Source organism: Trichomycterus rosablanca, chromosome 14 (genome assembly GCF_030014385.1).
Source record: "Trichomycterus rosablanca isolate fTriRos1 chromosome 14, fTriRos1.hap1, whole genome shotgun sequence".
Taxonomy (NCBI): Eukaryota; Metazoa; Chordata; class Actinopteri; order Siluriformes; family Trichomycteridae; genus Trichomycterus; species Trichomycterus rosablanca.
In genome coordinates this window covers 7,740,288-7,756,888 of record NC_086001.1, presented here as the reverse complement: position 1 = coordinate 7,756,888, position 16,601 = coordinate 7,740,288, and the positions used below count along the sequence as shown (strand labels likewise).

The 16,601-nt window shown below is 40.9% G+C and overlaps 1 protein-coding gene across 1 annotated transcript in view; it reads left to right on the top strand.

The window, feature by feature from the left end:
- The first annotated feature begins 235 nt into the window (after nt 1-235).
- vit (vitrin) overlaps nt 236-16,601 on the top strand; it is a 29,683-nt gene continuing 13,317 nt past the window's right edge. The window contains exons 1-11 of the mRNA XM_063008823.1: nt 236-294; nt 1,437-1,499; nt 1,603-1,759; nt 3,435-3,568; nt 3,666-3,740; nt 4,951-5,127; nt 6,054-6,101; nt 7,079-7,117; nt 7,209-7,262; nt 8,096-8,158; nt 11,855-11,917. Coding sequence (XP_062864893.1) covers nt 255-294; nt 1,437-1,499; nt 1,603-1,759; nt 3,435-3,568; nt 3,666-3,740; nt 4,951-5,127; nt 6,054-6,101; nt 7,079-7,117; nt 7,209-7,262; nt 8,096-8,158; nt 11,855-11,917 — 913 coding nt within the window. The 5' untranslated portion in view covers nt 236-254. The remainder of the gene's footprint in view (nt 295-1,436; nt 1,500-1,602; nt 1,760-3,434; nt 3,569-3,665; nt 3,741-4,950; nt 5,128-6,053; nt 6,102-7,078; nt 7,118-7,208; nt 7,263-8,095; nt 8,159-11,854; nt 11,918-16,601) is intronic.

Genomic DNA, 16,601 nt, shown 5'->3' with positions numbered 1-16,601 from the left:
AAAGAGGCCAGTAAGTTCGAATAAAGTTCATATAAAAACCATTACAACACTGCTGCATTTAATACACACTTCCATGTTTCTGCAATGTCATCGCAGTGCTGAGAATAGTCCCGCCCAAACATTATCTGGTCAGTGGGGGTCCATTTGTTTTTTAATTTACACATCAGCAAAACAATTGGCAGCCATTGACTCCTATTATCTTTTTCAGGTCAAGAAAACTACTGACTGCCAAGCTTTATCTTCTCTTTTCCTTCATGATGATTAAAGCGTCTTTCATCAACTGTGTAGGAATTGGTATGTACGTTGTGCTTGTTTAGTACTTTATATAGAGGATTTATATTATAAGCATTGAATTGGATTGCAGTATGCTATGTGACCTAGGTACCTACATTTATTACAGCAGTCACTAAGAAAATAATGGTTTTTAAAAGGTTTAGTGTTTTTATACCTAAAATAATTAAACGTACACCGATCAGGCATAACATTATGACCACCCTCATAATTTTGTGTTTGTCCCCCTTTTGCTGCCAAAACAGCCCTGCAACTGTGATGCACTGTGTATTTTGACACCTCTCTTTCAGAACCAGCATTAACTTCTTCAGCAGTTTGAGCTACAGTAGTGTGTCGTCTGTTGGATCGGACCACACGGACCAGCCTTCGCTCCCCACGTACATCAATGAGCCTTGGCCACCCATGACCCTGTCGTCGGTTTACCACTGTTCCTTTCTTGGACCACTTTTGATAGATACTGACCACTGCAGACCGAGAACACCCCACAAGAGCTGCACTTTTGGAGATGCTCTGACCCGGTCGTCTAGCAATCACAATTTGGCCCTTGTCAAACTCATCAACTTTGAGGATAAAATGTTCACTTGCTGCCTAATATATCCCACCCACTAACAGGTGCCGTGATGAAGAGATAATCAGTGTTATTCACTTCACCTGTCAGTGCTCATAATGTTATGCCTGGTCGGTGTATATTCTTACATGTGTATGTGCTGATAATTAGGTAATTAAAATGTATATAGATTTGTTTCTTGATTTTTGTCCCAATGTGGACATATCCCTTCTGCACGGCACCATTGCTGCCCAAGGAAGGACGGAGGGAGGCTTTGTGTATTTGTGTGACAGTAGGAGTTGTAATATTCCTAATTCCTAATTAAATAATTAAATGTATTATTTATTATTTAACTAAATTACTTTATAGTTTGCATCATCTACAAACAACTGAAGTTGAAAGCTATTTTTAAGAGACATGACATGTATGTTTTTCATTGGCTGACCTTTGTCCTATTGTAAGTTTTCTGAAAATCTACTGGGTCTAAAATATACTCAATGCAAAGACTCGTTGGGAAAAATATGGGTAAAATAATACAAAAATGTATAAAGGTAATAACTTTACGAATGGTTCTGTTATATATTGTCATTTCTCTTAGCATTCCTGCTCATATGTAGCAGCGAGGCAAAGCCAAATGTAAAAGACAAGAAGGTGAAACAAGGTACAAACACACAGCAGCATTGTCTGTCATATACAGTGTTTTTATTTACATTGATGACGTTTGTGCACTGTGTGTCATGTGCGTTTTCATTTTCCTCCTACAGCTGTGCCTGATATTGAATGCAATATTCGTGCGGGGAAGATCAACCACCCTGAGTTCATCGTTCGGTGTCCGTCTGACTGTCGAGAGTCCAAAGAGCGGGTTTATGGGACGAATGTGTATGCCTCTATATCCAGCATCTGCAATGCTGCCATCCACAGGTAGGACTGAACACACCTAACACTGAACAAGAGCTGGTTACTGTGCATCATATAGAGCATCCTGCTTGAGCATTCAGAATCCCTCCTAAAACGTGTAGTTTTAGTTGATTTTATTATGATTTTACACCATTGGTGTACAGAAAACAGTTCATAATATTGAAGAAAATCTAGTTGGTTCCATATTTCTCTACTTTTCTGGGACAGCTTTTTACAAAAATTCTGAGGGAAAATGTGCTCGTCCAGTGAAAAGAGTACTTGGACGTGAAGGTCTGACCTATAATTTACATTTTAATTTATCCCAAAGATGTTTAATGGTTAATTGGTTAAAAGGTCACTCAGTCACTGTTTTAACCACTTATCCAATTAGGGTCGCAGGGGGGTGCTGGAGTCTATTCAAGCTTCTCAATGGGTGCAAGTTGCACAGTAACACCCTGGATGGGCCACCAGTCCATCGCAGGGCAGACACACATACACACTCACACACAACCATTCACCTATAGGGCAATTCAGTGTCTCTAATTAACCTGACTGCATGTTTTTGGACTGTGGGAGGAAACTGGAGCCCCCGGAGGAAACCCACACAGACACGGGGAGAACATGCAAACTCCGCACAGAAAGGACCTGGACCGCCCCGCCTGGGGATTGAACCCAGGACCTCCTTGCTGTGAGGCGACAGTGCTACCCACCGAGCCACTGTGCCACCCTGGTTAAAGGGTTTTATTTTTAATATATAAATAGAAATGGTCTATGTTTATTTATTGTTTCATAGTCTGTTTTACTACTCTTTAACATGGTCAGGGATGCAGTAGGTCTGATTCATTGCCCAGAAACACCACAGACTGGTTGCCAGTCCCATCACAGCGCAGACACACAGACTCACACATAGGGCAATTTTTAGTAGCTCCAGTTGGTCTGACTGCATGTCTTGGGAAACTGGATGGTTTTTCCCAGAAGAATTAAGGCAGCAAGTTAATATTAATGGTTTTGGAATGGGTTGTTTAACAAGCTCATGGTCAGGTCATCATACTTTAGGCCACATGTGTCAAACTCAAGGCCCGTGGGCCAAATCTGGCCCCCCACATCATTTTATGTGGCCCGCGAGAGCTTAAAGGAAGTATGATTGTCTTAAAATACACTGTAAAATCATACATAAACTGCATCTCCCACAATGCATGCCGATTTTGTGACCCGCAAAGTGATTGCATTCCGCCACTAGATGGCAGTGTTTCCACATCAGCGTTTAACTGAGGCGGTTTTCCAACAAGTGATGTTGAGAAAGATTTACAAATAATCCCAAAATGTACAAGAAGAGAAAATTGAAGCAGAATGAAGGTAATTTAATGAAAGATGGGGAAGTGAATACAAGTTTGCGCTATAAAAAGAAAAACCAGTATGTCTCTTGTGTTATGAGGCCGTGTCTGTGGTAAAGGAGTACAATATAAATGTAGATATACATTATAAATATACAGAATAAATTTGGCAGAATTTAGCCACCAAGAAAAACAACAAATTGTCCAAGACTTAAACGGCAGACTGCGATCACAGCAGGATACGTTACAATCGGCTCTTTGACGGCAACCATAATGCAGATGTGGCCCTCTGTGAAAATTAGTTTGACAACCCTGCTTTAGGGGTGCATTTTTAACTTTAATAAATTGTTTGTTGTATTCTTTAGTGGGGTCATAACAAATACAGGAGGAAAGGTGATTGTACAGAAGATGGCAGGTCAAGCAGTTTATAATGGCACTTTTGGACACGGCATCCGCTCGCTGTCCTTCAACAACTGGAGAGAGTCTTTCACCATCTTGGGTAATGTAGTGTGTGTAAACCATTTCTTTAAAGCTGTGTAATAGACAAAAATTAAACTCTAAAAAGCTAACAGTTTAATATTTTGGTTGAATTTCAGTGGGCAAACCGAAGAAGGGTGTGATTTACCCCTCTACCCTGGACTATATTGCTTCAAAACCAGTAATAAAGCCAGGTAAGGGACCATTTCAAAGCTTACAGATTGTACTTCATTGTTTTTGTCATTTTCCCCTTTTCTCCCAATGTAGCCATTGATTTTGGAAGCTGGGGTCAGAGCGCAGGGTTAGCCAGGGTCTTGCTCAAGGGCCCAACAGTGGCTGCATGGCAGAACTGGGATTCAAACTCTCAGTCTTATAATACTCTTTTGCAATTCCTCTGCCTGGGAGGCCTGCAAACCAGCACCCGCCCCCTCCTACATCTACAGCCAGGGGTGAATTTCATTAGTAGAGAGTCATAATCCATACAGAGTCATGCTTTGCTCTATGTGAATCCCCCAACACAAGTGTCAGCACCTTGACTTGTGTTGTGGAGGTCACTTTGATGCAGCGTCAACCTTCCCTCCCTCAGTCATGTCCAAGTGTGCACGTTGGACATCCTTCTATGCTGGTGGCACTACTGAGATTCGAGCTTAAGAGCCTAAGCTCTCCACTGTGGTGAATTTACTTCCATTTACAATTATTCTTCCGCTGTTGGAGATCCCGATTGCATTTGAGGAGGGTATATTTACCTGCTCAACGCACCCCTTTTTTTTCACCCGTGCTTGGGTGGATTCGCCCATGAGGCCCCTCGGTAGCCACCCACTTAGTCTGGTCTTTCCACACAGCAGACACGGTGGCCAATTTTTGTCTCTTGCAGGCACTGTCAATTGTGCCTGCTGGATGGCGCCCAGTCGATCGGTAACAGAGCTGAGATTCGAACCGGGGTGTTCAGAATCTCTGCTGCTGCGCCACCTGGGCACCTACCATGACCATTTTTAACTGGTCACCACTACATTAAATATTAGGTGCCTGCCCTGATAATGCAACTACATTATATAGTGTAGTTACCCTAAATCACCATATTAAGCCTAAGGTTAGAGGGTACAATATGCGATTTTGGAAATGGCTCAATGGTCTGGTCTGTAGAATTCCAAATGAAGGGACTGAATGTTGCCATGGAGTGAATAAACCCTCAGTAAAAATGTTGGAAGGTACCAAATGAACTCAGTGGCAGTACTGGCACCAGAGTGCCCTAAAGAACAACGAAGTAGGGCAGCATGTTGCACAGAAAGATCACTGCCTAAAAGTAGGCGGAGGAATCTGTGCCCCAGACTGAGTTGGTTTGACAGTGGAATGCAGTTAAACACTGCTGTAACTGTACGAGTTGTTTTCCTTCTTGCCCATCAGCTTTTTTTAAAGGTCAGAAAGAAACCAGAGTCCTGCCAGCCACCACTGCGTTGCCCGTGACAGCAGCTCCCGAGCCGGTTCAAACAACTGTGGAGGAACCCACGACCACCAAAACCACAACGACAACCACCACCGGCGCAAAACCACGGGCTGCGGTACATAAAGTCCGAGAAGCAGGTCAGCTTGTGTCTTTTTATTAAGGGTGGAACAGTAAGAAACAAGCACAGTATGATGAGCAAACCCAATGTTAAGGCGTGGTCACATTAGAAACCCACAGTTTGAGTCACTTCTAGAGTGGTCAGACGGAGACTGGGAGATTTTAGCCATTAATGATCTCAGCTGATGTTTCAATTTTTTCCAAAGTTATTCAGTAGGGTTAAGGTCAGAGCTCGGTCCAGGCCACTGACGTTCTACAAAGCTAGACACATATCATTTATAGAATAGAATGGCTTTATTTGTCATATTTACATATACAGGTGTACAGTACAACGAAATTCTTTCTTCGCATATCCCAGTTTGTTTGGAAGCTGGGGTCAGAGTGCAGGGTCAGCCATTGGCCTGGGATTGGCCAGAGCTGGGATTCGAACTCTCAACCTTTCAGTTGATAGCCCAAAGCTCTACCCACTAAGCTACCACTGTTATTCGAGCAGCAATATTCATTAATAAGCATGGCTGAAAGACTTGAACTCAATAATTAGGAATAGGGTCTACATCTTTTTGACTATATAGTGTACAAGGTTTCTAACCTTAAATGTAAATATTTAAGATTTTATGATGACTGACTCTACTTTAACAGCACCTTCAACATCACATTAATGGATCAATCATTTTTAAGGGTTTGTGAAGCTTTGTCTTGCAATAACCACAATCACTTATCCATTTACACAAGGTACATCATTCAATTTCACCACTACATCCTTTAAAATGATCAGTATTGAATGTGTCCCCTGTTTATGTTTGTGTGAGAGCTGCATGTGCTAATATGAATGCTATACAAACTTTATTATAAGAAAATGTATCATGTTAATGGAATGGCACTAAAACAGCATGTTTTTTGGCATGAAAAACAGGTCAGTATCATTTTGTTTTGTCCTCTGATCCAGGCAGAAGTCACCCATACCTCGTTGCAGTAGCTGCAGCAGCCAGTTCTCGTAAGTGTTGTAAGACATCAATAGCAGGTCTAAATAGTGTTTTAACACACCTTTATTAAGGGACAACATGACTGCAGGAGGAAAACCCACACACTCTGGTTAAAAATGCTTTGAGTATTCACAATAATGCCATAGCTGGGCATGGCTTGAAGTCTAGGGGAGCATACAGAGGGTGGACAAACTATCGAACACTTGAACACTTTCACATATAATAATGATAAAGCTGATAAACAGTAGGGCCAACTTTTTGCTTGGGAACAGCTTCAGTATTAAAATGTTGTTTGTGTTGGACCACTATAGATTTAAAAGTCTTCCAGTTCTTTAAAAGATGTTGGAATTGATCTACTTCACACTCTGGGAATTGTGGAGGCCAAAAGGAGTGTGACTTTATCAAACTATTCTTAAAAGAATGTAGCCATATGTTTAGAGATGTCATCGTCCTGCAACATGTATTTGCACCATTGGGTTACCTGATCCTGGAAATTTTGTCATATTTGAAAGCAGTTATTGGACCTAATGATGTTCGTTACATGATTTATGGACCCCATACTGTTATTAAATGCATCTTTTGACTTCTGGTATATATAAATCTGTTCTGATATACAAAATACTCACTAAAGCTGTAATTTCTTTGCGTATAAACATGCGCATTAGCCTTTGATGTAAACCTCTGCAAGTCTTTGGTCAGACGGTGTCATGCAGGTGCTCATGCAGTTCTTTAGTTAATTTTTTTGCTGAACTTTTGAGGCGTTTTGCAATAATCATCTAAAAATACTGTCTTGTATCGCTTCTCGGCCTTTCAGGCTAACCCTAGAATGTTCTCTGACTCTGAGTTGTGAGGTGAGGTTGATAAAGGTGTGTTAAATGCTATTGGAGGTAAGGTAGAGTTTGCAAGGAAAACATATTGGCTCTATCCAATGTTGTCTGAATGCCCATGTTAATCTACATGAATCATTCTGTCTCAACATTGGCTATAGGGCAGACACCGACTAGCCAAGGAAAAGGGCTTCCACAAGGTACGTTCAAGCTTACGTTTAGCACAGAATGCTTCTCTTCTTGCTATAATCACTCTAAACTCTGCATGTTACTCTCTAAATCTCTCCAAAGCTTCCAGAGGTGGCTCCTCATTTGCCAGTAGATTTTTACCTCGTATCAACCCAGGTAAACACACTTCTCATCATAAGGTCAGCCGTTTATGACCTCAGCCTGTTTGGCACTGTGGTCACTTAGATCAATTTTATTTGGTTCTCCTGTTGTTTTGTTGGATGTGAACATTAACTTAAGGTCTACATTTGTGTCTACATCTTTCAAACATTGTTTTTTTTTTCTTAAAGGCTTAATTTTCTTTTTCAAAGTTTTATTTCACATTTTTACTAAGGGTGACACTAATTCTGGAGCTGGCTGTACATTATTGATGTCATTGGACTGTACACAGATCAGCCATAACATTAAAACCACCTTCTTGTTTCTACACTCACTGTCCATTTTATCAGCTCCACTTACCATATAGAAGCTCTTTGTAGTTCTACAATAGGCCTTTTTTATATCACTTATATACTCTATGAACACAATATAACTGATGGTAATAACTAATGTAATAACCAATTTGCCCTTATAAATGTATGTACATGTGCAATTTGAAAATAACTTCAACACAACCTGTAAAACTGACAGTCATGAGCCCACACTAATAAACGGTGCGTCAGAACCTAAATAAAGAGCACTAATACCTCAGCTGCTTGTTAAAATTACAAGGTGGAAGTTATAACTAGTGGGTTTTAGGTTGACAGAAAGGTTCTTCACGTGGGGTTTGCTAATTTGCTTGCTTTAAAAACAGGCAGCTGATAAAAGAAAATGGGCTAAAGGTTCATGATTGGTAAAAATATTTTATGTCCATTCAAACCAGTGAAGACATATTGAGGAGACACATTTACAGGCAGTCATGTGTATATTTCTCCTAATCTTTAAACTTTGTTCTCTTTTTTTGAATGTAGGTCAGCGCAGGCCAGAGACAGGTACCAGTAAAAGGAGACAGCCATCACCTCGTGCTACCTTGGGTATGCAACACTATTATTCAGTCATATGCATAAACTAATAGGGGTGGTCTATAATAATTGAGTTGTAAATAACTAATCAATGACACCACTTGTGCATTATTATTGTTAGAGATTTATTTCATCGTAACCAAATAATTATTACATTTACAAATTCTATTTGCAACTGGTGGAATTAAGTTCTTTTTTTTATTATTTTATTTTTTTTTACCCCTTTTTCTCCCCTTTTAGCGCATCCAATTGTTCAATTAGCATTGTGCTTCCTCTCTGTCTATGCCGAACCCTGCCCTGACGGAGGTGATTGAAGCTAACCCGTATCCCCTCCGAAACACGAGCAGCAGCCAGATGCATCTTTGCCACCCACACATTGACGAGTTTGGCGCCACCTAGCGTTGCATGCGGAGAGACACACCCTAAGGGCACCTTCTCCCATCTCTGTGTAAGCGCCTCCAATCAGCCGGCAGAGAACGCAATCGCATTCTGACAGAGAGAGACCCACATCCGGTTCTTTGTCCCACCCCCCACATGAGCAACCGGCCAATCGTTGCTCATATAGCCACTCAGCTTCGAACCGGTAAAGCAAGGCTGGATTCGATACCACGCTTCTCAGAATCCAGCCCTGGTTGCAGCGCGTTTCTTTTTACCGCTGCGCCACCTGAGCGGCTGGAATTAAGTTCTAGATGCAAATAAAGCAAGCAGGATGAACCTGAATACCATATGGAGTGCCACTGGACAGTGGTAGCTCAGTGGTTAAGGTAATGGACAAGTAACCGAAAGATTGTCATTTCAAACCCCACCGCTACCAGGTTGCCACTTTTGGGCCCCTGAGCAAGGCCCTTAATTCTCAATTGCTCAAAAAGTTGTGTTCAGTCATAATTGTATGTCGCTTTGGATAAAAGCGTCTACTAAATGCCGAAAATGTAAATGAGTGCTTTTGTAAATAAGAGTTTTTGATTTTAAAAAGATTTTAAATAAACTCTAAAAGGCTAAAAGACATGTCTAAAAGACATGTTTCTACTTCGTCAAAATGAGTGATTTCAGGTAGATCAATGTGTAAAAATGGCAAATATTAATTTTAAATCAATTATACAATACAATACAATGTATGCTAAAACGTAAGATGGCTGAGCACTTTCTGAATCCACTTTTGTTCTAAAAACATATCAAAATTGGACTATACACCCAGGACTGGCACAGGGCTTGTAACTTATTCAAACTAGTCAGATTTCTGCTTGTGGTAAGGCACAAGTTCTTCCAGAAACCTTCTAAAAACAGGAAACTTTTTACCCCTTTTTCTCCCCTTTTAGTGCATCCAATTGTTCAATTAGCATTGTGCTTCCTCTCTGTCTATGCCGAACCCTGCCCTGACGGAGGTGATTGAAGCTAACCCGTATCCCCTCCGAAACACGAGCAGCAGCCAGATGCATCTTTGCCACCCACACATTGACGAGTTTGGCGCCACCTAGCGTTGCATGCGGAGAGACACACCCTAAGGGCACCTTCTCCCATCTCTGTGTAAGCGCCTCCAATCAGCCGGCAGAGAACGCAATCGCATTCTGACAGAGAGAGACCCACATCCGGTTCTTTGTCCCACCCCCCACATGAGCAACCGGCCAATCGTTGCTCATATAGCCACTCAGCTTCGAACCGGTAAAGCAAGGCTGGATTCGATACCACGCTTCTCAGAATCCAGCCCTGGTTGCAGCGCGTTTCTTTTTACCGCTGCGCCACCTGAGCGGCTGGAATTAAGTTCTAGATGCAAATAAAGCAAGCAGGATGAACCTGAATACCATATGGAGTGCCACTGGACAGTGGTAGCTCAGTGGTTAAGGTAATGGACAAGTAACCGAAAGATTGTCATTTCAAACCCCACCGCTACCAGGTTGCCACTTTTGGGCCCCTGAGCAAGGCCCTTAATTCTCAATTGCTCAAAAAGTTGTGTTCAGTCATAATTGTATGTCGCTTTGGATAAAAGCGTCTACTAAATGCCGAAAATGTAAATGAGTGCTTTTGTAAATAAGAGTTTTTGATTTTAAAAAGATTTTAAATAAACTCTAAAAGGCTAAAAGACATGTCTAAAAGACATGTTTCTACTTCGTCAAAATGAGTGATTTCAGGTAGATCAATGTGTAAAAATGGCAAATATTAATTTTAAATCAATTATACAATACAATACAATGTATGCTAAAACGTAAGATGGCTGAGCACTTTCTGAATCCACTTTTGTTCTAAAAACATATCAAAATTGGACTATACACCCAGGACTGGCACAGGGCTTGTAACTTATTCAAACTAGTCAGATTTCTGCTTGTGGTAAGGCACAAGTTCTTCCAGAAACCTTCTAAAAACAGGAAACTTTTTACCCCTTTTTCTCCCCTTTTAGTGCATCCAATTGTTCAATTAGCATTGTGCTTCCTCTCTGTCTATGCCGAACCCTGCCCTGACGGAGGTGATTGAAGCTAACCCGTATCCCCTCCGAAACACGAGCAGCAGCCAGATGCATCTTTGCCACCCACACATTGACGAGTTTGGCGCCACCTAGCGTTGCATGCGGAGAGACACACCCTAAGGGCACCTTCTCCCATCTCTGTGTAAGCGCCTCCAATCAGCCGGCAGAGAACGCAATCGCATTCTGACAGAGAGAGACCCACATCCGGTTCTTTGTCCCACCCCCCACATGAGCAACCGGCCAATCGTTGCTCATATAGCCACTCAGCTTCGAACCGGTAAAGCAAGGCTGGATTCGATACCACGCTTCTCAGAATCCAGCCCTGGTTGCAGCGCGTTTCTTTTTACCGCTGCGCCACCTGAGCGGCTGGAATTAAGTTCTAGATGCAAATAAAGCAAGCAGGATGAACCTGAATACCATATGGAGTGCCACTGGACAGTGGTAGCTCAGTGGTTAAGGTAATGGACAAGTAACCGAAAGATTGTCATTTCAAACCCCACCGCTACCAGGTTGCCACTTTTGGGCCCCTGAGCAAGGCCCTTAATTCTCAATTGCTCAAAAAGTTGTGTTCAGTCATAATTGTATGTCGCTTTGGATAAAAGCGTCTACTAAATGCCGAAAATGTAAATGAGTGCTTTTGTAAATAAGAGTTTTTGATTTTAAAAAGATTTTAAATAAACTCTAAAAGGCTAAAAGACATGTCTAAAAGACATGTTTCTACTTCGTCAAAATGAGTGATTTCAGGTAGATCAATGTGTAAAAATGGCAAATATTAATTTTAAATCAATTATACAATACAATACAATGTATGCTAAAACGTAAGATGGCTGAGCACTTTCTGAATCCACTTTTGTTCTAAAAACATATCAAAATTGGACTATACACCCAGGACTGGCACAGGGCTTGTAACTTATTCAAACTAGTCAGATTTCTGCTTGTGGTAAGGCACAAGTTCTTCCAGAAACCTTCTAAAAACAGGAAACTTTTCAATCTGCCATAACAGTTACAACTAGTCTAGAATGTTTCCTTACCATGTTTTGTTTTTATTTTCTGTTTTCATTCGTTTTAAGAGACAGACAGTAAAAACTCAGAGGAATTTTTGCTCATCTGTCCACGTCAGCTATCGACTTCCTGCTGGGCTTTCATCTCACACGCCTTCAAACCAAACAGCTGCTGCGTAGCCATAAATGTATCATATTTAATCATTTTTGGTTTAATCTTTAGTCTTTTTGCTGTGTGTTGTCCCACAGTTTTCAATCAGGTCCAGCCGGTCCAGCCTGAAGTGACCCAGCACACCAGCCACTCCAATCCTGGTAGGTATCTTCAGCCTTAGGTCTGTATGTGTGTGTACTGCTGCACATCAAAGTCCATGAGTCCATGGGTGCTTAAGAAGACAAGATATAGCTGAAAGTACGGGTTAAAAAATAGACCCTACACACATGGTACAAAGCCTTTAAAAGTTATGTCTCCTCCACATATTTGCCCTGTAATTGACATTGTAATTGACATAGTATTCACAAAAGTGAGAAGTGAGAAGTGTTTTTGTTCCCTTTTTTGACATTTAGCCATAAGTACCAAAATAAGTAACTAACTTGTTACATGTTTTAACAAAAAAATACAATAAAATTGTAAAAAAAAACTTCAGAGTATTAGTGGTCAGTTTTAAGTTTTAGTTTTTTTACAGCTACTGATGTTTCTCGCACATAATAGAAATTGATCTTACCCAAATACTTGTGGCTGACAGACATCTGGAAGAGATGCAGCTGGTTTTAGAAAGTAAATCATGCATATTAGGCGAGAAAGCCACTTATATACAGTGGACCCTTGACTTACGAATTTAATTGGTTCCAAAGAGCTGTTCTTAAGTCAAAATATTTGTTAGTTAAACCTATTTTTCCCATAAGAAATAATGTGCCAGACCTCCCAAACCACCCCCTTACCTAACCCTTCTAATGTCTTAAATGGTCTTTTTAGTTATAAATGCAAGTATATTTCCCCTTAATTCTTAAAGTATGGAATAGACATTACTGTAATAAACAATAATAAACAACAATACACAGTAGTACTGTACTGTACATAAAACACACACCACATTTCAGTACAGTACATGTGCTGTATCATACACCATAATAAATGTCCTTTTTTTTTCTACCAGAAACAACAATAACTCTCATATTTTTTTATTATTTCCTTCTTTATTTTAATATTGTTGTTTTTTGTTGTATTTTGTAGGTGTAATTGCACGAAAGAAAGAATACTTTACTCAGCGATTTCCTTCTTCTCTTTCACTCACTGTCCCCTCTGTCTGATACACAGTGACAGCTACTGGCAGCAGTAATTATACAACACAACAAATAGTGATTTTTTCATTTTCTCACAACTACGCTTTTTAATACTGAATTTTACAATATATAAAGGAAAAACCGAAAAACACTGTCCGCTGTCCGAATGTTTGCTCACTGTATATATATATAGAGAACGAGACGGTCGGAGTCAACTTGTTCGTGACGTCACGTGTTTCACGAATTTCGGTTCGTAATCCGAAATTTGTTCATACGTTAAGTTGAAAAAGATCGTTCATAACACGAAATGTTCGTATGGTAAACGGTTCGTAACTCAAGGGTCGACTGTATTGTATAAGCTCAACCTGCTTTGAGCCCTGCAGAATCACATTAGGCACATGCTTGGACAGGAAAATTACCCAGAGCTCACCAGTGTCCACAGCCCATTTTAGATTCCGTGGTTTAACCCTGCTGCAGGAAAAAGCAAACCAGTAAATAGCAGATTCTCTAGACCCATACTTTAAGAAAATGCCTGTACTGACAGCACATAAACATGGAGACGTAAAGAATCTGTGGCTTTACAAAGCAGGTCAAATATCATTGACAAACATGGACAAACCCTGTGTACGTTGGCCCATTCCCATACGCTGTAGCATTAACTTAATGGCATTGGATTTGGGTTGGAGCCAAAAAGGCTTAGCAATCTATTAAAGACAACACAAGCATGCATTACTTATCTGCAACCTTACAAACCTACTATATCTGGTTTTTTATGACCCACATGTTAAGTCAACTGAAAAGGTCATGAAAGGGTTAGTTTTGCTTAGCTTTATTTGAAAGGTAAATTAGTTCACCTGACTTAGGCACATTAGTTCAAATCTAGTGTTTAAAATAAAAACACAAGCACTTTGATAATAGCTTTCTTTTTTTTAATTTGGTAATCGAAAGAATCAAATGTCCAGAGTTTGAGAACCAGTCTTTTTTTATTCAGCCATAAATTGAGTAAGATTTTATTCCTGATTATTTAACGAGGGACCAGAGTGAATTGGACTAATGAGCAAGGAGAGCCCCGAGAGCCAAGGACTATAGATTAATGGAACACAGAGCAAGAAAACAGACACCAATGAATTAGACAGCAATGAAGCAAAGGACAAGAGAGAAGAACCAAAAAGATAGAAAACAAAAAGAAAACAAGCATCAACTAGAAAAACATAGATAAAAAAAAAGAAAAGACCAAAATAAGCAATGGACAAAATAAGTAAGGAACCACAGAGCAATGGGCTATACCAGACATAACATTATGACCACTGACGGGTGAAGTGAATAACATAATTATCTCTTCATCACGGCACCTGTTAGTAGGTGGGATATATTACGCAGCAAGTGAACATTTTGACAAGGGCCAAATTGTGATGGCTAGACAACTGGGTCAGAGCATCTCCAAAACTGCAGCTCTTGTGGGGTGTTCCCGGTCTGCAGTGGTCAGTATCTAACAAGTGGTACAAGAAAGGAACGGTGGTAAACCAGCAACAGGGTCATGGGCAGCCAAGGCTATTGATGCATGTGGGGAGCGAAGGCTGGCTCGTGTGGTCCAATCCAACAGACAAGCTACTGTAGCTCAAATAGCTGAAGAAGTTAATGCTGGTTCTGATAGAAAGGTGTCAGAATACACAGTGCATCACAGTCGAAGGGCTGTTTTGGCATTAGAAAGGTGGTCATAATGTAATGCCTGATCGGTGTAAGTTTAAGGGACAAAGTGGATAAAAAAAAGGAAAACAAAGAGCAAGAGACAAAAAGAATACGGGACCAAAGAACAATTCATACCAGTATGGATTCATACGTTTAAACCTTAAAATCTTTTAAAAAAAAATTTTTTTTTTATTAGTTCAGGACCATTTGAGTTACTTTTAGAAATCTCTAAAGACATTTACCCAGAACTCCTCTCTGTGTTCAAAAAATAGTAATAAACCCAGAAGACCAACAGGTACAGGCGTGCCATTATTTAAAAAAATACACACACTGTATGGCTAAACGTCTGTAGACACCTCTTTTATTTACATTAATGACCAGGATATAAGGTGTCACCATACTTTTGGCCATACTGTGTCAGGAAAATTGTATTCAGTTATATATAACTGTCACAGTGAACACATACAGTGCATCACAAAAGTGAGTACACCCATCACATTTCTGCAAATATTTCATTATATCTTTTCATGGGACAACACTATAGACATGAAACTTGGATATAACTTAGAGTAGTCAGTGTACAACTTGTATAGCAGTGTAGATTTACTGTCTTCTGAAAATAACTCAACACACAGCCATTAATGTCTAAATAGCTGGCAACATAAGTGAGTACACCCCACAGTGAACATGTCCAAATTGTGCCCAAATGTGTCGTTGTCCCTCCCTGGTGTCATGTGTCAAGGTCCCAGGTGTAAATGGGGAGCAGGGCTGTTAAATTTGGTGTTTTGGGTACAATTCTCTCATACTGGCCACTGGATATTCAACATGGCACCTCATGGCAAAGAACTCTCCGAGGATGTGAGAAATAGAATTGTTGCTCTCCACAAAGATGGCCTGGGCTATAAGAAGATTGCTAACACCCTGAAACTGAGCTACAGCATGGTGGCCAAGGTCATACAGCGGTTTTCCAGGACAGGTTCCACTCGGAACAGGCTTCGCCAGGGTCGACCAAAGAAGTTGAGTCCACGTGTTCGGCGTCATATCCAGAGGTTGGCTTTAAAAAATAGACACATGAGTGCTGCCAGCATTGCTGCAGAGGTTGAAGACGTGGGAGGTCAGCCTGTCAGTGCTCAGACCATACGCCGCACACTGCATCAACTCGGTCTGCATGGTCGTCATCCCAGAAGGAAGCTGACGCACAAGAAAGCCAGCAAACAGTTTGCTGAAGACAAGCAGTCCAAGAACATGGATTACTGGAATGCCCTGTGTCTTGGTCTGAGACCAAGATAAACTTGTTTGGCTCAGATGGTGTCCAGCATGTGTGGCGGCGCCCTGGTGAGAAGTACCAAGACAACTGTATCTTGCCTACAGTCAAGCATTGTGGTGGTAGCATCATGGTCTTGGGCTGCATGAGTGTTGCTGGCACTGGGGAGCTGCAGTTCATTGAGGGAAACATGAATTCCAACATGTACTGTGACATTCTGAAACAGAGCATGATCCCCTCCCTTCGAAAACTGGGCCTCATGGCAGTTTTCCAACAGGATAACGACCCCAAACACAACCTCCAAGATGACAACTGCCTTGCTGAGGAAGCTGAAGGTAAAGGTGATGGACTAAACCCAATTGAGCACCTGTGGCGCATCCTCAATTGGAAGGTGGAGGAGTTCAAGGTGTCTAACATCCACCAGCTCCGTGATGTCATCATGGAGGAGTGGAAGAGGATTCCAGTAGCAACCTGTGCAGCTCTGGTGAATTCCATGCCCAGGAGGGTTAAGGCAGTGCTGGATAATAATGGTGGTCACACAAAATATTGACACTTTGGGCACAATTTGGACATGTTCACTGTGGGGTGTACTCACTTATGTTGCCAGCTATTTAGACATTAATGGCTGTGTGTTGAGTTATTTTCAGAAGACAGTAAATCTACACTGCTATACAAGTTGTACACTGACTACTCTAAGTTATATCCAAGTTTTATTTCTATAGTGTTGTCCCATGAAAAGATATAATAAAATATTTGCAGAAA